The following is a 22,048-nucleotide window of genomic DNA, read 5'->3' as shown; positions in this document are numbered from 1 at the left end:
ATGGCGATGAACAAGTGGTTGCTTTTTTTCTCAAGGGCACTAAAGAAAGCAGAGCAGCTCTATTCTTGCATTAAAAGGGAAGCCCTAGCCATAGGTTGGGTGGTACACTGCTTTAAGTTTTATCTATGTGGTATTCCTTTCTTAAGTACAGCTCACCGCCCCTCGGTGCAAATTTTCTCCTGCAATCGCAGTGAAAAACTAAAGAATGTTTCTTATTTGACTATAATGACAAAAACTGAATCACAAAACCAGTCCCCTTGGCACCTGTTGCTATACCTGATGAGCCCTAGACCAAGCTGGGCTTAGATATTATGGGCCCATTTGAGTTTTTGCCACCTACAGAGAGGTTTGTGTTGTTGTTGGTGGGCTACACCTGGAAATGGGTGTCAACCAAGTGTGTGAGTACGGTATGTACCAGAAAAGTGTTTGGTTTTCTCAAAAATTAGTTTGTGAGTGAAGCGTTGCTCAAATATCTGGTGACAAATAATAGGGTACAGTTTAACTCACAGGAGATGCAAGAATTCCTGAAAGATTTTGGTATTACCCATCAAAAGACAGCTCTCTATGTGCCACACGCCAATGGCCTTGCAGAACACGTGAACAGAGTTGTGAAGGCCAGTGTGCAAAGAGCTATAGAGACCAGAATTGCACTCAAAGGGGCTCTAAGGGAAATGTGGTGGGCGATGCGCTACCCCTGTGTACTACCCCTGTGTACTACCCCTGTGTGATGCTAAGATCCCCGTTTGAGTCATTAAGAGGTAGGGTGGCTGTTTTGTTTCCAAGTTGAACCCGGGGTAGTTGCCACCAAAGGAACTATTAGGATGAACAAAGAAGAAATAAGATACAAATGTAGACGCGACCAGCAAACAAATTACAATAAAAAAAATTCATCCAAGGGCTAGAAGTGGAGTGGGGGTGGGGTGTTCGGGGAATCTAGTTTTAAAAAGAAAACCACGTTGGGAGAGAAAGGGTGCAACCTAGTTTATGGGTCCTTCAGTATTACATCCATTAAGAAAAATGTGGTAACTGTTCATATATTGGATTATACATGGAGCATGTCCGGATTGGTGAAGTATTTTGGTAACATGAAAAGCTTGCAAGTTGAGAATAGTACTGTCCTGCCAGAAACACAAATGCACAATGAGGATGTGGTTGTGAGAAGTGATCATGATGTTATAATTCCATCCGATAGCTCTTCCAGGATGGGTACTTCTTGGAATGGTCTCCATGATAGACCAACTACAAGATCCAGGAGGATACCATCTCAAGTTAAAGATTATGTCATGAAATAATACAGTACGACAACAAGCAAACTCATTACTCACCCCTTTCATTTGTTAACCCAATCATATTCAATCATATTAAGTAAAGTGCATGCAAAAGAAACAAACCCCTATAACAGCTGCCTGGAGACTCTAGCGGAGTGGCAAGTAGAAAACACAATAAAGAATGGAGTCTGGACAATTGTCACAAGGGCTACCAGTTTCCCCACAGATCTTTAACACAAGGCCCTTTGGTTCTATAACACCTGAGATGATACGAAGTTATTCTTAACAATCTCACAAAACTATGGCAGGGATGATAGGAAGCAAACACTATTTCCCTTGCAATAAAAACAAGGATTTATAACTAAAGATTAGAGTTACATGGCTTAAAACCGAGCCTGAATATGCGTAACATTTTAGTGCTATTGAAAGATTATGGAAGTGAAAACCCACTGATTCATTTTGTGACTAATATTTCTTATAGGATACGTAGACATTGATTCGGTGTACAGGTTGATGAATGCTTGCAAACCTATGTCACATTTCAATAACTAACCTAAACTTAACTAAACTACACAGAATGTCCTCAGACAGCAGAGCTCTTTTTAGAAATGAAAGAGGTGACAGATGAATTAACGGAAGTATCCAACAAGAACAGTTCTTCTTAATGTGTGAATATACCTTTGGATGTATATGTAAAATCTCAGAAATTGAGCAATGTAGTAAATGCTGATTTCACACAAAGCAAACCATGTTTGTACAAAGCGGACCACAGTTACACTTTTAGATTATAATACCAGTGAGCTTATTTACCATTCAGGGGGCACCATACTTCCATCCACCGCCCAGAAAGTGTATTTTCCATTCATTTCTTTAGTGTATTCGACCCATCGATGGCGACCTTGAACATCAAACAAATAGACATTGGATGAAACAGAAAAGCATTTATTACACCGCCGGTAATGATTTAAGAGAAATAATAAATATTCTTTATTCGGCTTTACACATTGGAAAACCATAAAAGGAACATTTTGATCATACAAAGTCATATAAAAAAATCATCTTACAAAAATAAAATTCGTACAAACACAAAATCATATATATTAAAAACAAGGAATCATATAATTTCATTGCATCGTTTGAGACTAGATCCAGCGTAAATTTTACAGATTTTTCCTATGCTTCAGAATGCTTTTTAAAAAGTTAAGTACATGATAACAAACCGGGTCAGATTCTAAGAGTTGGAGACGTAGCATTGCAGGGCGACATTGTCTAAGTCCCCATAGTCTTAGTAAGGGTAGTAGCCAAATTTTCCGATGTGGATGATGGAATTTACAAAAAAAAAAATTGTATGCAAATTAGACTGTGCTGATTCCTCATCACAGCGACAAGTAGTGAGAATTAAATCCCACCTATTTCTCTCAGGAAAAGCTACTAGTCTATAAAAAAAGTCTAGTCTGAATCTTGTCAGTAACATTCTATCGTACATACTAATCTGTAATGTTAAATAAGGCTGGATAAAATTAGTGGACTGAATCATGTTGGCATGAAGGACCGAGGGTTTTGTCGACTCAGAGGTCAACCTCAGGGACTCTAAATGACTCAGAGCCAGTTGTTTCAACGCTCTCTTTGGTATGTCAATAATTTCTCTGGGTTCAAGGTAATATTTCTCCAGAACAAGATCCTTAAAGAAATTTCTAACATACCGAAGCCATTTTATTTTTAAAGATTGATCAAGAGTCATTGAGTCCACCACGATTGCCTGGGTTAGGGCATTTTTATCAGAGGTCCAGATGCGCCTCCAAAGCAATAAGGGTTGGATCCTTATCAAATCCACCAGATAGGGGATTCCAAGTTCCAAGTGGGAAGCGTAAATTGATGTACTAGTCGGTGTTGTTAAAAGGAATCTGAGGAAGGTGTTTTCTGCCACCTGAAGGGCACTAATGTCTACATGTCCCCAGACTCCCGCCCCATACAGCGCAATCGCCTGACACTTGGCGGTATAGATTTTTAATAGCTCCAGTGGGGCCCTTCTCCCCAGTCTCTGGGAAAAGCTCATCCGGGACATTATGGCTCTTTTAAAAAGATGGTGAACACTAATGGAGGAGGGCTGGGAGCAGTTGAGCTGAGCCTGTAATATATAAACAATTGTGGTGCTAGAACTGCCCTTCTATTAAAGCTACTCGTTACATTGACGATGTTTTCATGACTTGGACTGGTCCCCTTGAAAACCTTAAAAATTTCCATCATTGGCTGAATAATCGCACTGCCGATATACAATTTACTCTTAACCATTCTCAAACCAAAATTGCGTTTCTTGATGTAGAAATCTATCCCTCTGACAACAGCTTGGCCACTACCTTGTTCAAAAAGAAAACAGACAGGAACAAAACCTTGCACTATTCAAGTTATCAACCGAGAAATTTACGAGACAACTTACCTTTCGGACAATTTCTACGGATCCGAAGGAACTGTCAATTCAAGGATGAATACATGGCCCACGCCACTACACTATGTGACAATCTAAAGAAGAGAGGATATCCCACGAAACTACTAAAACGATCAATGAAAAGAGCTTGGTGGTCACCCCGAGAAGATCTACTCAAAAAGAGAGAGAGCCATCCACTAGAAAATGAGTAAATTCGGAATTGACTTACAGTTATGTGGGTTTGCTAAACCAACGTGAGAATACTTGTTTGTTAAACAGGAAGGCAGCAGGTTGGGCTGGACCTGGTTGAAAAATTGGGGAAGCAACAGACATGGCATCAGATGGAGCTTAATGCTTTGGAGGGAAACACCTGGGTACGTCGCGTGTGAAAGCCAGGGTTTACCTTAAGTGGAAGTCTCTTGTAGTTGTGATTGAGTTTGGGCGTTCGGTGCGGGGACGCCGCTTTTCATCAGAAATGGTGATGGTCAACTCTGTGAAAAATCGGTACAATATTAAGAAACGGAGAAGGGGAAATTAAACAAAGGACTGATCAGACCGTAGTCTCAATCTTCCGGCGTTTCATACCTGTCGAAGTCAGAGGGTTTTCGCAAGGTGTCCGTTCGTTTCCGAGTTATTCTGCCGATTTTCGTCGCAATGATGTTCCCCTATTGATGACGTTTTATGCGTCTGGTAGCCAATTGGTTGAGAGATTAGGCATAGAAAGAGGACTAATCGAGGCGGCTCATCTGTAATAGAGTGTTGTTTGCTATACGTATCTCCTTCATAGGATAGCGTTTCTTAAAGCGAAAAAAGTTGCAAAAAGCGGTGATTCAAATTTAATTAGTTGCGTTAATTGCGGTCTCCGCAGAAAGATGATAAAACTCACGTACTAAATTCCAAGGAATTAAATTAAGTGAAATCCAACTCAGTCCGTGAATTTGGTGGTCCTTAAGCAAACATTTCAGATGTCGTCTGATGTAGTACTAAAAAAAGGGAAGAAAACAAGATCAATGTTGTTTATCTCTTAGGATGATGTGATTGGAGGGAAAACGACCCGGTGAAGGTGGAGAAATGGTTCCTATGGTGTAAGTTGACGTGACCTCATGAGTAATGGTTCAAAGAAAGAGGGGGGACAGGATGAACTAGTTCAACTCGCATAACGTCATATGTCAGCCCGTGGATAATTGGTTATACTAATGTATGTTATTTCGTGCAGGTTGGTTGTCCTTTTGTGACACTCATTCTCTTTGGATGGTTGATTCGAAATGATGGTACTTTGGTTTAGAAAGTAATACTGTCCTGGTAGAGATGACTCATAGTGTTCTGACCATGTACTAAGTTAAGTTGTACAGTTCAAAAAGTTCATTCAGGCCTTTGGTGGCAGAGTTGAATTTGAGAATAAGCATAGCTTCTGTTCTTGAGAGTTTCTGCTCCAGGTCGCCACCTCTTGTGTCTCTATTTACTTGTTAAAATTGTGCTTCAATGTGAATTAAGTCTGTGTGATAGTAGGAATGGATGTGATTGCATGAGATGTGTTTGTGATATGTCAGGATTGAATGTACAAATGTTGTAAATATTCTATTAATTATTTTTTCTAAATATTCAGCCCCTCGGGCAACAGGAAGGTTCTAAAGATCTATAAATTAGATTATTAAAATATTGATTCAATCAAACAAAAGAATGAATTCATTTTTCTGACACATTTTGTTTCACTCTTTCTAAATGTGTACTCCAGAATAAAATGGTAGCTTTAATAGAAGGGCAGTTCTAGCACCACAATTGTTTATATATCTTTTAAAAAGATGGCACCTGGCCTCTACTGCTGACCTCCAATTTAGCCTTTCGTCCATCATAATACCCAGATAGGAATACGGGGCAGTTACCTCAAGTTTTTGGTCTTTAAGGTAAATATTCTTTACTCGATTTTTCCCAGGGCCTTCTACCATGACAAATGTGTTTTTAACATTCACATGTAAGTCCAGTCCACCCATAAAATCAACGTACCTATTCAGGGACTTCTGTAATTCACGCAGCGTGCGTGCCAAGATGACCGCATCATCAGCATGGAGCATAGAGCAGAGCGGGAATCAGGCGCTGTTTTACCCGTGGGAGATCCTGGGCCCCCCTCAGCATCTCTTCCTCCAAGCCGTTCGTATACAAAGAAAAGAGGAAGGGGGCCAGGACGCATTCCTGCCTGACTCCACGCTCTACTCCAAAAGACGCTGTCAACTCCCCCTTCATACCAAAACGCACCCTTGCTGATGCTTTAGAATAGAGCTCTCTCAGGAAATCTAAAAGTGGGGGGTCCACACCCATTTGTGTCAGAACCATCCAAAGTTTTGCGTGTGAGACGCAATCAAAAGCAGCGGACAGGTCTACATAGACCATATAGACCGTGTCCTTCTTTGCTTGGATAAATTTACCCACTATCAAACTAAGATTGAGGGCCTGCTCCACCGTTCCAAACCCCTCCCGAAATCCAAATTGGAGATCGGAAATGATGTCTCCCTCCTCAGCCCACTGCCGGAGTCTTTCAAGCACGACCCTGCCAACGACCTTGCTCAGGGAGTCCAGCAGTGAGATAGGGCAGTAGCATTTGACGTCCTGACGATCCCCCTTTTTAGGTCTCGGGACCATCCGGTCGGCAGACCGGAAGTCCGGAGATTTAATGTCTTTGAGAAGAGGGGCTTGCACCCGCCCCTCTTCTCTCCTGTTCTCCATTGGCTGGCCTCTTAAATGCTGGCCAGCCACTGGAGAAGAGGTCCAGTCACTCCGTTGAAGCCCCGTCCTTTTCGGATCGGGGGGCGTGTTTTTTCGTTGCTTTTCGCAGGGCGTGTTTTTCTCTCCTCCAGCCAATGGCAAGAGGAGAGAAAAAGAAACACGCCCCCGAATCCGAAACCGAGGCTGCGTTTCTCCGAGGCATTTCTGCTTGGCCTCGGAGAAAGGCGGTGGTGTCCCGGCGTCCGGACGCATTTGATTTTTCCCCTTTTGTTGTAGAACATGCCATTTGTGCTTACACCTTCAGAAATGGAATGCCCCCTAGCGGTGTATGTTTAAGATTAGCGTTTTATAGATTTGTTTGCAAATACTGCTCCTGCCCATAAATCTGCATGAAGTCCGTTTCTCCTTGTTCCTTTTGATGGCGGCCTTGTTAGGGAACAAGGCGCGAAGGGCTCCGGGATGGATGTGAGGCCGTTTGAAGGTGAGTAAACGCACCCCACTGTCAGTTGGACGTGGAAGGGACCCCGCCGGCCCCTTCTGATAGCCTGCCTTCTCTTGTTTTGCCAATTATGCCTCCATGCCATTGATGAGTTTTTTTTATGTTTTTCTTCAAAACAAAAAAAGTGCCCAGTTCTGATGCCGCCGGAGACCGCTTTCTTCTCGCGCTGGAAGCGCAGAACTTGAAACGCGTCTTTAAAGTCGACGCCTGGGTCTGGGGGTGTCGAGGTGAGCACGAAACAGAAGGGGTGTTTGAACCGGCGCTGTGCGCTGCACCCAGGTGCCCTTTTACCACTGCCACGCTTTCATCCGGCATCTATCTAACGTTTATGACTCTCAGTGAAGATCCGGTGGTACAGTAGGCGCTGCCATTGTCGATTTAACATCAATGGCCCCCTCCGCCCCCTTCTGATAACTTGCCTCTCTGTAGTGGTATTGATAAAGTGTTCGTTTAATTATTTTTCTTCACAAAAAAAATCAAATGTTTATTTCTCGTTCCATCGGAGATCTCTTTCTTTCTAAAATTAAAGATTCTTTAAATTCCACAGCTGGGTCAGTGGGCGTCAGTGGTGAGCCAGGGAGCAGCATTAGTTTTTGACCCCGTGAATTATGCGGCACCCACATACCATCACCAGACATGACCCCCTTCCCCACCCTCCTGTGCATTTGATGGCTCAACTCATAATTTTCTTTGGATGCTAACACGACACCCAGTCAGTGCGACTGTGAAAGGTCGGTGCTTCATGGGGGGTCCAGCTTAAACTGCAATTCGGATCGGACCTTTTCTTATCATTCGTTTTTCTATTATCATTCGTTTTTCTTTTTGACGGTTGATTTTAATGTCAGATTCGTTTTGCTTAAACAATTTGTTTTGAATTTAGTTAGACTGTGTAACAAAGCGCTTTGTTTTGTATTTAGTTAGACTGTGTAACAAAGCGCTTTGTTTTGTATTTAGACTGTGTAACATAGCGCTTTGTTTCGTATTTAGTTAGACTGCGTAACATAGCGCTTGCAAGGCTGTGCCTCTTACACTGACCTGTGTGAGTGCGTACCGACCTAGGAGGACAGCGTCAGCTCTGCTACCGGTGACGTCTACTTGCCCCTCTCACTCACAAGGTACACAGAGTTTACGCCCCTCTCTCTCAATCGCTTCCCTCCCTCTCTAGCTGTTCATCTCTCTTACTCTCCTGTTTCCCGCTTGCTTTCGTGCTCCCTCTCTTTCGGTCACTCTTTCTCTCTTTCACATTGTCTCGCTCCAGCTCTAGATGTGTGGCTCTCTCTTCCTCTGCTCCCTTTCCCTTCTGCTTTCTCTCCTCTCTCTTTAGCTCTTGTTCTCTTTTTTTCGTTCTCTCTTTACCTCCCCTCTCACTTCATTGCTATTTCTCCTTCTTTCTTTTTCTTACTCTCGCTCTGTCCCTTCCTCTCTCCCTCCCTCTCATCCTCTCTCCCTCACTTCCTCTCATCCTCTCACCCTCTCTTCCTCTTCCTCTCTCCCTCTCTCCTTTACTCTCTCCCTCCTTCCCTCTCTCTGTCCCTTCCTTTCTCCCCCCTCCTTACCACCTTTCCTCCCTCCCTCCATCCCTGTCTCTCTCTCCTTCTCTCTCACCCTTCCTCTTTCCTTCCTTCCTCTCTCTGTTCCTCCCTCCCTTTCTCTCTTCCTCCCTCTCTCTGTCCCTTCCTCCCTCCCGCCTTTCCTCTCTCTTTCCCTCTCTGTCCATCCCGCTCTCCCTCCCTCCCTCTCTGCGTCCCTCACTCTCTCCGTCCTTCCCTCCGTCCCTCCCTCACTCCATCCCTCCCTGCCTCCCTCTCTCCATCCCTCCCGCCTTTGTGTTACCACTTCTGCCCTTAATCAAAGCTGCCACTTTGGGAACATATCTCCAAGCACTGACATTTAAGAGGAGAGAGCAGTAGGCCAATGTCATGAGCAATACCAATAGCTCTAACTTTGACAATGCCGAGACCATTGCATTGTAAATGCTTGTTAAAGATTGGAACCATGATAGATTTGGTCCAAGATTTTAGCAGACCCGTTTTTGCGGCTGCAGTGCACACTCTAGTAAGAATGGGGGCCCAGAGATCCAGATTGTATTTAAAAAGATCCACTGGGACCCCATCTGGGCCTGGGGCTTTCCCGTTTTTACTTAATTCCAGGGCTACTAAAACCTCGGAGATATCAAAGTGCAGAGATATTGGGTATTCAACTGTTGGATGTGAAATTTCTGTCCCTACTGATGTTGCTGTGTTTTTGAAGATTTTAGAAAAGTGGGACACCCAGATATCTTCTTCTATGGCCACTTCTATCTTGGGACTATTATCATCTACTAGGTAGGGGGATTTAACTGTTCGCCAAAAAGCCACACAATTTTTAGAGACCGCACTAGTGTGTAAATCGTCCCATAATTTCCGTTTTAGTTCTTTTATTCTTTCTTTACGTGCCCTACCGTATTGCTGTCTACGAAGTTGAATCTGCTCCGAGTCTCTGACTGTTTTACTCAGAGCCACCTTTAACTTAGTTAGGGCCGTGGTGCAGCTATGATTAAACCACCCTTTAGTAGTTGAATTCGCTCTCTTTGTATTTACTGTAAGAAGTCCCTTAATTTTCTCCAATATCTGGGTAAAATTATTTAGGACTTCTTCATCCGATTCTAATAGATCCAGGCATTTAGTTATGTTTGAATATGCCTCTATTACCAGTTTTTCGGTAATGTCTGCTGGATTTATCTTCCCCCCACTTTAGTGTGTATCCATTTTGCCTACCTACCTCGAAATTATTCTGGGCAAGAGTTTTTGCTATAACTACGGTTAGGGGTTGAGAATTAGTTACATGAAGCTCCATCCTCAAGGCAGAATGATCGCTTAAAGTATTAGTCAGGACCTCAAAGGACCTAGCTCAGGGCAACAATCCGATGACAGGAAGATGTAATCAACTGTCGTTTTGTATCCCCTACCCACATATGTTGGTTGCAGGAAGTTTGAGCCTGGACTTGGCTCATTAGCTATTGTGAGTTCCAAGTCTAATAAGATATTATTCATAGCAATCCCCACCTTGGTATGGATAAAGTGCCTGAGTGGAGCGTCAAGTTCATCCACTATCCCACATCGATTTTTTCCAACATGTGGGCATGGATGCAGATTCAAGTCACCTCCCCATAGAAGGCGAACAACCCCTTTTCCTGCCTTTAGCTCATGGATTAGTTTCTCCTTGATGTTAGAGAGAAGGGTCAGGAATTGGTCCTCCTCCAGATTATTGTAGAGATTAAGCAACAGAATGGACTCTTTTTTTTTTTTTTTAAAAGCAAGGGAAAATAATTGAAAATTTGGATCAGAAACAACTACAGATACTTTTAGGTGGTTTACTGTATTTGCAATATAGGTAATCAGTCCTCCCTTGGGTCTGCCTACACCACTACCCAGAGCTGAAGTAAAGTATGTTTTATAGCCCTGGAGATGTAGCTCCGTCATGGACCATGTCTCCTGGAGGCAGATAATTTTACCCGACTCCAAGAAATTCACTGCAGTCCCATCCTCAATTTTGGGACGGAGACCCGCAACATTCCAAAAGAGGATGGGTAAGGACTGCAGTTCTGTGGTGATCACTGGAGCTTCATTTACTAGACGAGTTGTTTTTGCTTTGGGCGTTAAATGGGGTGTCTTGGGGTTAATAGGTTCAGTCGCCATTAGTGGTCAATCGACCAATTCAAAGGCACTAAACCTATTCGTCATCGGGATACTGGACATGGGGTCCCTATTGGGCAGCTCTCTAAAGGCCGTCCTCTGAGTGTGGGGACCCCAATTATCCCGTCCTCCTCCCCAGTGACGTAGCCCCACTGTATGCCAGGAACTATCATCCTCATGATATCGAGGGCCCACTATTTGCCTTGGGTTGCCATATTCGCTATGACGTAGAGCAGCTACTTCCCAGGGGCTATCGTAATCATTGGAAGTGCCATTACGGTACCTTGAAGGATAAAAAAAGGAAAGTCGCTTAGTTCCTATGTCTCCATTTACATTCGGTAACTCCCAGGAGCAAATGTAGTCTACTACGGGAGGATCTTCAAATGTAATCAGAATGCAGTCTCCCGGTATTGTTTTCCTACTGTTTCCCACCCAGGGGGTCCTACGTACCATCAGAATCCTACATGTCCAGGTTGCTTGAATAGGGCGATTAATATTTAGCCAGTGTAGGGCCTTGTTTTTCAATGACCACGTAGGTTCTGTGTTATAATCCTCTAACTCGGGCACGCCTGTCATTACAACTACAAAGGGACTTGCTTCCGGTGGCATATCGACAGCAAATCTAGCTTCAGAAGGTCCCCTAGTGTCACCTCTGTTAGATACTGGCGCCGAAGTTTTTGAGGCAGGTCTTTTAGAAGACGGAGTTTTGGGCGCCGATTTTTTAGGTGCCAATTTTTTTGGTGCTGATGTTTTAGGGGCCGGTGTTTTTACTGTCGGGGCATTTCCCTGAGATAGGATTACAGTAGCATTCATGGGAGATTCCACTCCTCTATTGATATTTAATATTTCAGGAGGTGGTGGTTTAGATGTTAATTCTAAAGGTATAGGAACAGATACTTTCTTTTGTGTGAATAATGGCTTAAGAGGGGGCTGCTTGGTTCCCCCCCTTTTTTGGTCCCCCTGCACTTGCTTGGATTTTGTAAGATTTACGAGATTCGATAGCTGGTGCTCTATCTGTGTTAGTCTTACTTCAACGGGAGCAATTAAAGATTTCAAAAGATCTGCGATATTATGTAACAATTGTGAGTTATTGTTATCCGTTAATACTTTGCTAAATGGTGAATAGGTAGAGAGTTCCACACTAATGGGGTCTGGAATATCATGCGTGGACTGGTTTGTAATCACAGAATCTACTATCTGTTCTGCTCTAGGGGGTGCTTTCTCTTTCCTACTAAGCATGTCACTACTCTCGTGGGGAAGTGGATTTTTCAAATCGGTCTTTCGTTTCCTTGTGGCACCCTCCCTCTTGTTTGCCTTATTTCATCCGGTGTCATTTGGGGTATCATCTCTGGTGACCTTTCTAGGTCTGAACTTATCTGAAAATCTGAAAGCTGGGAAGCCGATAAGTCCACGTTGTTTGGTAGGCTACGCCTACCATCACAGAGCATCCTGCGGCCGGAATGATTAGATATTTCCGGGGTTCTTGCGTCCCTTAAGTTACCTATGGAGGATCTTTTAGCCAGCGCTAAATCCAAAGACACCCTACCTTCTATCAAGCTAATACTTTGATCTATAAATGTATTTGCCTTGATAATAAAGTCGTCCATAGGGCCTAAAAGCTTACCCCCGCCGCCCAACACTTTGGTTTTGTTTCCTCTAGTTACAACCATAATTCCTATAAACTAAACTAATACAGGGAGGTAACGTCTTATGTAAACAGATCGTCAATAATACTGAGTCTATGGGAACAGTACGTGTAATTTTAGGCTAACAATCCGAAACAATAAACGTTAGGGAGATGGCCCGGTCCGGTCTCATCCGACCTCGAACGGCCTCAAACGGCCCGCCCTTTGCCCGGGCTTTGCCCCGGGCGCTCCCGCGCAGCGGGGAACTGTATTCCTGAAGTAAGGAGATGCTTGGGCGAGGCGACCAGGGAGAGCAGCCCAGATGAAGCTAGTTGGGCTCGCAGGGACTCCTGGACAATGGAGTCCCCGCTACTCGCAGCCCTGGTCCAAATGCACTCACCCCAGGTGACAGTCAGCCCCTTCTATAACTCCCGCGACGATCTGCCGCGCTGCGGGACCCGCGCAGCGGGTCCGGCGAGTTGCTGATCGAAGGAACGCTGAAAGAAGACAAAGGGCCGTCCGGCGTCAATCCCAGGAGCAGTTAGTGTCCCGCTAATAGAGGGTAGATAGTCCACTTTTACTTCCGTGGGCGAGGGGGCGTGGCGACCAGGGAGAGCAGCCCAGGTGAAGCTAGTTGGGCTCGCAGGGACTCCTGGACAATGGAGTCCCCGCTACTCGCAGCCCTGGTCCAAATGCACTCACCCCAGGTGACAGTCAGTCCCTTCTATAACTCCCGCGACGATCTGCTGCGCTGCGGGACCCGAGCAGCGGGTCCGGCGAGTTGCTGGTCGAAGGAACGCTGAAAGAAGACAAAGGGCAGTCCGGCGTCAATCCCAGGAGCAGTTAGTGTCCCGCTAATAGAGGGTAGATAGTCCACTTTTACTTCCGTGGGCGAGGGGGCGTGGCGACCAGGGAGAGCAGCCCAGGTGAAGCTAGTTGGGCTCGCAGGGACTCCTGGACAATGGAGTCCCCGCTACTCGCAGCCCTGGTCCAAATGCACTCACCCCAGGTGACAGTCAGCCCCTTCTATAACTTCCACGATGATCTGCCGTGCTGCGGGACCCGCGCAGCGGGTCCGGCGAGTTGCTGGTCGAAGGAATGCTGCGGCAGGAGAGTTGACGGTCCTGGATTTAAGAGAAAGCTACTGAAACACAGATTTGTTTCAAACCTGGCACAAACGTCAGTGGCTTATCATCCAGGATAGTAACAAAAGGATGGGAAAGTCGAACAATGAAAACAGTGTGCTTTTTGGGCATGAAAACAAGTGCTAAGACCAGAGAACTGCCCAGCAGTACAACACCACAGGGTGTCACATATCTACTACTAGATGGCAAGAATTTCACACAGACTCTACAGAATATATTACAATACAATATTACATTCTACTTTGTTCTATGACAGTTACAGGGTGCTACAACTGATACTAAACATCAAACCCTGACAGTTTTAAGAAAGCAACGTGCTTCTCTGATGTTGACTTTAAGATCATTCCAAAATCTGAATATAATCTCCAACATGCTTGAACTAATGAACGCTCAACACATTATTATTTCTGGGACAGCAGTTAAAAATACAGACAGGTCATCTTAACCCCTTAACTGCTGGGCCCTTCCCCCATCACCAGTGCTGAGGTCTTTTTTAGGTCGAGCCCAGGCAGTGCATGCGCTCCTCTACGAGGCATGCTGTATTTGAGTATGGACTTGAGGCTCCGCTCACTCTCCGCCCACATTTTTTATTGGCTTGTGTCAATGTCCTTTGTAAATGCTGGCTTTTGATTTGTTAATAGGCTTGTTAGTTCCTCCTTAGTACTGCCTTGTCTTCATTTGTAACCTTTTTGTGTTTATTTTTTGTGTTTGCTTCATTTGTAACCTCCCATGAGGACTGCCCCTTTTACTTTGTTGTTACACGGTATGTCTTATTTATTCTGTAAGCACCATTTTCTTTAATGAGTTTTCCCTATTGTAGGCATAACATGCTTTCCTGGAATATTCAGCGTACCATGTGCGCTTTCCCTTTCCTAGCAGCCTTGGGCAATTGCGGCCGCTTCTTTGAAGTGAAATATGTCTCCCATTTACAAGACTTTCAGCTATTGGCATTGTAAATGACAATGCCTTTGATTTATATGTTAATTATCAAAACAGATAAATAAAAGGCATTGTCATTTACAATGCCAATAGCTTAAACTCTTGCAAATATGTCTTGCAAATGCTAGACCTATTGCATTGCAAATGCTTGTTGGTTATTTTGGGTAGTTTGCGCTTAGGGCTCCATAACCAAGATATTCACACCCAAAATTGCATCCTGTTTTTCGAACACACTGGGGATTCTAAAGAAGCCCAGGGTTGTGGATTTCCATGGAGGGGAGCTGGAAAATGGGCAAAATATAGCTAAATCTAGAGTTTTGGGAAAAAAGTGCTCAGGATTATAGTGTCAATTTTTCCCCCTAAAAATTGCATCAACAAAACATTTGCTGTGCTAAAGTCACCATCTTCCCAGGTTTCAGCAACATACAGAGCTGAATAAAAGAACCTAATTTTCTTTTACCAGTTTTGGCAATTTTCAAAGAGACAGGCCATTTTCCTATTTCTGTGCTCTCAATCTACTTCCAGTTTGTGATGGAAACCAGTGTGAAACCTATGGGTGATCCAGGAAAGCTATAGATTTCTGAGAAGTAGACAAAGTTCTAAATTTAGCAATGGGTCATTTGTGCAGATCCCTCAAGGTTTCCTAAGGAATCTAACTGTTGAAATGAAGAAATATTGAAAATTAGTTGGAAAAAATGGCCATTTGTGACAATGTTTTCATCTGTAATTTTTTGTCACGATGGGTGCGGTTTTATATAGGGTTTGTAGGTTTTCCAAGAAGCCAAGGTACTCCGAGTCAACAACTGAGCTGCACCACACAATGGTTTTTCACTGTGTACAGAGTATAGATCAATTCATATGCTGAAATATAGTGAAAATGGGTATCAAGGAAACCTATTTATTTCTGCGCAGAAGATATGGTGTTTAGGAGCAGTGGCCATTTGTACAACTCTGATTTTGTGGGTACCAGTACTAGCATATGATTTAGAGAGTATTTCTCAAAATGTCTTCTTTCTAACACACTGGCCTACATTTAGAAGGCACAAATGCAGTGAAATCCAATTGGTAATAACAAATGTTCTATTCTATGCTACCGCATGTCTTCCAATAAAAATGGTACCTCACTTTTGTGGGTAGGCCTAGTGCCCGCGACATAAAACACCCCAAAACACAACATAGATACATCACATTTTTCCACTGAAAACTGACCCATTTTTTCCAAGGTGGGTAGCTGTTGTTTTTGGGTCCTAGCTCAGACAGCACCTAGGGAAACCTAGCACACTTGAACCTTTTTTTGAAAACTAGACATCTAGGGAATTAAAGGGTGGGGTTACTTGCGTGATCTTGCCAAGTTTTTACCCAGAAGCTCTAGCAAACCTAAAGTTTGGCCCAAAAAAATCCACACGTTACAATCAATCTGTGGGAGCCTCAAACTTCTTTCCACCCAGCATTCTCCTACGTTCCTGATAAAAATGGTACCTCATTGTGTGGGTAGACCTAGTGCCCATGACAGAAAAATAGCCCAAAAAAGCAACATGGATACATCAAATTTTTCCACTCAAAACTGAACCTCTTTTTTTTTTTTTGAAAAGTGGGCAGCTATAGATTTTGGCCCCTACCAAAGCCAGCACCTAGGGAAACCTAGCATCCTTGAACATTTTTAAACACGAAAGACCTGGGGAAATAAATGGTGGGCTGACTTGTGCGGCTCTCACCAGGCTTTTACCCAGAATCCCTTGAAAACCAAAAACCTTAGCAAAAAATTTTAAAAAATTCCTTCAGTAGCGGCTGGCAGGGAATGAAGGTGGAAAAGCTGGAGGAGGGTGGGTGGCGGGGGACAAAATAAAAAAAGACGGGCAGCATCCAGTCTCCCCATAGCCAATCGCAACTATGCAATGCAGCGTTGTGATTAGTCTTACGCCGTGGATCGGCGCTCAGATGGGGACTGGGCATGTTCCCGACCAGGCTGTGTAATGCAGTCTGGTGGGAAACACGCAAAGTGGGCATGACTGTTTGGCCAGGCCAAGACGGCCGGCCAAGCAGTCATGGACACTTGGAGTGTGCAAACCACTCCACACCCTGAGCCTCCAGCCCCGCCCCACCCTAACCCAGCCCCGAATCTGCAAAAAATAAAATTATAACTACGTTATTACCATTTTATTTTTCCTGCTCAAAGAGCAGTGGGGCGACGCTCCTCTGCCTTAGCGGAGGAGCTGACCCTGTTTTCCTCACATTTCTGGGTTGGAAAATGTGGAATCTGAGGGGAGCCCCAAACTTCCTTCCACCCAGCATTCTCCCAAGTTCCTTAAAAAATAGTACCTCACTTGTGTGGGTATGCCTAGTGCCCACGACAGGAAACAGCCCAAAATGCAACATGGTTACATCACATTTTCCCACTGAAAATGTGCCCTTTTTTATTGCAAAGTGGGTAGCTGTGGCTTTTGGGCCCTAGCTCAGCCAGCACCTAGGGAAACCAAACAAACTTGCACATTTTTTAAAACCAGGGGAGCATGACTCACGGCGGCTTTCACTAGGTAATTTTACTGAAAAGCCTTCGCAAAATTCAAACTTCGGAGAAAAAAAAACCTAAAACACACACATTTTCTTCACATGTCTGAAACGGAAAGTTCTGGAATCTGCGGGGAGCAACACATTTCCTACCACCTTGAGTTCACACATGTCCCCGGATAAGAACGGTACCCCACTTATGTGGGTGGCCCACGAGACCACAACGCAAAAGGCACTACAGCCATACGTTGATAAATAAGCAATAGGGGTAGCTGCAGTATTTGAGGCTGTGCTCTGGCGCCACCCATGCAAACCTACTAACCACAGACATTTTTGAAAACTAGACAACCAGGAGATCCCAGGGTAGTGTGTCTTGCGTGGATCCCATGAGGTTTTCTTACCCACAATGCTGTGCAAACCTCAAACTTTGCCTGAAATCATGCATTTTCCTGACATTTTCGTGATGAAAACTGCCAGAATCCACAGGAACCATGAAATTCCTACTTGTGCCAAAACGCTGCACCACTTGTGTGGCTGGGCCTAGTGCCCACGACAGGAATGTATCAATCCACAGTCAATGGGAGCCCTTGGGACTCCTATTGATCCCGATCTCCTGTGGCAATCCCCATGCAGGGATCCAGTGGGAAAAGGTAGCATTGAAAAGGGGGGATTCTCCCCTTCCCAATGATACCTCTCTCAAAGGAATCAGTGCTCGGGGGCTGAAATATTCACCTGAGCACCGATTCAGTGTAAGTAAAACAAGCCTTTCGGCTCGTTTTGCTTTCACTTTCCTGTAATGCTGTGAGAGAGCCCTGCACGCTGATCGTCATTACAGGGTCAGTCAATGGTGGTAGGGCTGCACTTATAGGGTTAATGGAAAATTCTTACTCTTCAGTTGTGTGGAACACCTTAAGTTAGAATTCAATTGTTCTTGCAGGAGAACAGCTTTTATTTGTTATACTATTTCCTACTATCACCCCCATTGGGTTACTGTCCAGAAACTTCATGCTATTTCGGGTATGATCATTGATAGTAGTTGTGTGCATTTTAAATAATAAGACTGGAGGTTACCATTTCTTTTAATCCTCTAAATGTTTTCTACCCTTGAAACAATTTTAATGAGTGAAGTGTTATAAAGGGTAACTGGTCATATCGTATATTTATATATCATTCTCTCTCTCTCTCTCTCACACACACAAGGAATTAGAAACAAGCATTTGCAATGCAGTAGGTCTCACATTTACGCGAGTTTAAGCTATTGGCACTGTAAATGACAATGCCTTTTATTTAGGTTTTGAAAACCAAAACATAAATAAAAGTCATTGTCATATACAATGCCAATAGCTCAAACTCAGTAAATGCGAGACCTATTGCATTGCAAATGCCTGTTCACTATTTTTTGCAAATCTCACTATTTTTTGCAAATCTGTGTATTATGCAGTAGATGCTGTCTTATGTAGTAAGTGCAGCAAATATGTAATTTTGCAGAAAATGCCACAGCAGCAGAATAGCATAACTCTAGTGGCCCTGACAACAAGTAAATAAATTAATTTTACAATTATCTTTAAAGAATTTTTTTTTCCCCAGGTGGTGTTTTCCTCGCTGTTCCAAGTTGAAATCTTATGTGTGATGGAAACTGTCACTGTAACAAAAAATTGACCAATTCACGAGTGCATTTGTCCGACTTATCAGAAGTTCAGAGTGAGGCATATCCTTTGTGGCTAAGGAGTTATGACTTCCATTTTTCATAGAAAAAGTTAGGTCATACTAGACTGAATTTCAAACCCAGACACATTCCCCTGTGAAACATTCTCACTTTGAACTCTGCAAATTAAACTTCCAGCACGGTACCCCTGGGTTCGGACGAACTATGGGCTCAAAACCTAAATTCATGCAGTAAGTTAGTGTCTCATATGAAAAGCAGGGCACATTCGGAGTTTCTCTTTCGGAGCAAAATAAAAATGCGTTTTTATTTAAAGGGTTTTAGACAACAAAAAAAAAAGAAAACATTTGTGTCAAGACATCACCCGCTTGAAAGAACCGAAGTACCACTAAGGTCACAGCAGTCTAGCAATCACTTCAAACTATATTTGATAAGGAATGTATATCCCAGCGAGCTGGCCAACGCTCAAAACCACAGATGTTTGTGACTGCAATGGAAAATGTCGGAACAGTATGTTTTGCTGCTCAAGCCATTTGTCTTTTAAAGTTGACAGTCTATTCTATATACAATTGTAGGCTGGGATCCTGTGGGTATGAAGTGAAAAAGAGTGGGGGTAGGGAAACAAAGCAAAACGATTTTTGGCAACAAATTGTTCAGCATGATGTACAGAAACATAAAAAAAAAGTCAAGGAAAAAGAGGGAATTGAGCTTGTGTCTTGAAAACATATGGAGAGCGAGCAAATGTTCATTGTAATGTGAATAAAAGGGCTTTAGGAGCTATCAACACGTAGACTGCGTCATGGCACTTCGAGCCAAGCTACATAGCAGCCGTAGCTCTGTACAACGTGGCTAAAAACACTTTATAGGGAAGACCTATTGTCTTTGCCAGTGCTTGTTCTGAAAGTTGTTGGTAATAGTGTGAGGTCTTCAAAGGGGCAGCAAGGCCTAAAATAATACACACATCCCTGAGGGGCGAAGGGTGCTTGATATCACCCCTGGATGGATGGAGGTGTCTTTTCACGGTTAATAGTATAATGTAAAACATACATTTTGAGCCCCCTGGCCCTTGCTTTCCTTCTGGTGTTATTTCTTGTTCATTTTACATTCTTGGGGTTGTATTAGTAGTGCCTATATTTTACAGGTTATTATACCACTTCAAACTGGGACTTGATATTTATTTTAAAATTAATAGAATTTAGAAAAAGCTCTGGTTTGAAGGATGCTTAGTATATAATGGCTGGCACTTGTGAAAGAGGTTGTGGGAGGGCGTCACAGGAATGCTTTCAGCTCTGTTCAAACAGAAGAAATTGTCGCGAGGAGGCGATGAGAGCCAGTCTCTGCCTTAATTAACTGTGTGGTTATAGTGGGCTGAGAGCCCCCACCTACCCATAGCCGCGAGCTGAAACTGTCTCAGCACCAGGAGCCTCTAACCTGTGGTGAAAAGCATTTGCATGGGAGGGCTTGCTCGGAGCCCCAAGCATGTGCACTCCACCCTGTGCCGCATGCCCTACTGTTAAGGGTTCTGCACAGAGGGGGATTGTGAAGCAGCATCGGCTGCCCTTAAGAGACCGGGATCGTAGTATGTGCACAAAATAAAAGACTAACAAAAGCAAGGCGCGGGACTCTATTCTTAAAGCGGCCTGCGTTGCAAACATAACTGTATATATATATATATATATATTTTTTTTTTCAAATTAACACGCATTTCAAAAAGACGACGCGCTGGCGCCATTACTGATGTGCCGCCTTGTAAGTTAAAAAAAACAATGTTAACACAGACAGCACGTTGTGCATGCTTCTGCAGCTAAACAAAGAACCCGTTAATTAAGTAAATAGTCCTCACCAACTGGTAATGAAAGCTGCAGAGTACCAACACCAGAAAAAAGTCCAGTCCACATGGCAGGTGACAAATGGAGACAAGGCGGAACCAAGGAGGGTCTACCAAGCCTATTTATGAATCACAAACCAGCATTTACGAAGGACAATGACGCAAGCCAATGACAAATATAGGCGGAGAGTGGACGGGGCTTCCACGGCATGCAGCATGCCTCGCAGAGCGAGCAGCGCATGCGCGCTGCCTCTGGGCTCGACCTAAAAAGGAGAATTGTATGCATTATAAAATGGTGTAATTCTGCTGAAAACAAGCTATATCGAGGAATTAATAAATGTATGAACTGATTTCTGACAGTATAATTTGGTAGAGGTTGTTAATATGTTATGTGGACACCTTTAATACAAGCCATAAGTAGTAGTATGCATTATATATATTTTTTAATTTTACAGAAGCCCTGAAAAAGGGAAAGGTGACATGAAACACTTGTTGCGCTTCTGGTATTCGACAAATCAGCAGTGAACATGTCTTAAGGAAATAATGAAATGGTGTTTTTAAACGACAAATTATATGCTATAATAACCAGCTTATTATCAACATGTTGATAAATTAACTTATTGATACTGAATGAGTATTGTAAAATTATAACTGTCTAAGTGAACAAAATAGGTTTGTCATAAGCGTTTATTAAAACTAAATACATGAAATCCAAAAATGAAAAAAACTGCATTTTGAAGTGTGAATTTGGGTGCCTCTTACATCTCCTAAAATGTTATAATCGGAAAGGTGATAGGGAGGCAACTATCACCTTAGAGAGCACTTGTGAGCTGGGCCCACCAGCCTAGTTCCAGGAAGAATCGATGAAACTGTAGAAAAGGGGGCCAATTCACAAAATCACTTAGGAGTACCAGCAATATTACTATCGGGATAGTCTTTTTCATACTCTTACCTGCTTTTTTTAATCCGCCCGAAACATGTAACTCCCTATTAGCAAAAGTGCAAAGCGGGCACAGTGCTTTCTAACTGTATTAACTATATAGATCTCTTACCTCAATATTCCCCTTTTAGATATCTTGTGGCCCTTTCAAAAAGGTGTGAAAGAGTACTACAAGAGAACTACGTAACATACTCCAAAATGGCTTTGTGCGTAGGCTTCAATATGTCGTATAATATAATGTTGGATGCACAAATGGCAAAATGTCATTGTCTCGCCTGCTCTCGCTATACCAAATCTCTTGAACAGTGGAATCGGTCACCTAGCTTGCAAACTCCAGTTTTAAACAGTCAGTGGGTAGTGGATGTCTTCTTTAGTAATAACATCACAAATACAGTTTTAAGCATCAGTGATCACACTATCCCTTCTCCGCAGTGGTCTGTGGGTGTTTAGTGGCAACATATCTTTAGATATAAGGACCAATCATTGCTTGAAATTATGCTTTTTAGAGCTAAAAATCATGTTTGCTCCAAATATAAGCATGGATCCTACTTTGGCTTAAGATGAAATATGCTTAAATTGTGTATCCCGATATTTTCCTTTATCACATTTATTCATCCTTTGTTGAAAGAATTCAGCATAAGTCAGAGTTCCCCGCAACCTAGAGGCTACACAGAGTTCTTAATATGTTCTAGTAAGGTTATTTTCCCTCCAACATCCATTAACTCAAGTAATGCTAGCTTAAAGACAGAACGTTGTTCTCTCAGACATAGTAGTATTCAGTATATGATGGGTCTTAAAGAGATTCTTTTAGAA

At 43.3% G+C, this 22,048-nt stretch overlaps 1 protein-coding gene across 1 annotated transcript in view; it reads right to left on the bottom strand.

The window, feature by feature from the left end:
* The window catches only part of NDUFA12 (NADH:ubiquinone oxidoreductase subunit A12), a 278,754-nt gene that overhangs the window by 146,558 nt on the left and 110,148 nt on the right, over positions 1–22,048 (bottom strand). The window contains exon 3 of the mRNA XM_085650626.1: positions 2,079–2,166. Coding sequence (XP_085506752.1) covers positions 2,079–2,166 — 88 coding nt within the window. The remainder of the gene's footprint in view (positions 1–2,078; positions 2,167–22,048) is intronic.

The sequence above is a fragment of the Triturus cristatus genome, chromosome 4_1 (assembly GCF_964204655.1).
Source record: "Triturus cristatus chromosome 4_1, aTriCri1.1, whole genome shotgun sequence".
Lineage (NCBI taxonomy): Eukaryota > Metazoa > Chordata > Amphibia > Caudata > Salamandridae > Triturus > Triturus cristatus.
The sequence above is the reverse complement of the archived record's forward strand: the minus strand, read 5'-3'. Positions and strand labels throughout refer to the sequence as shown.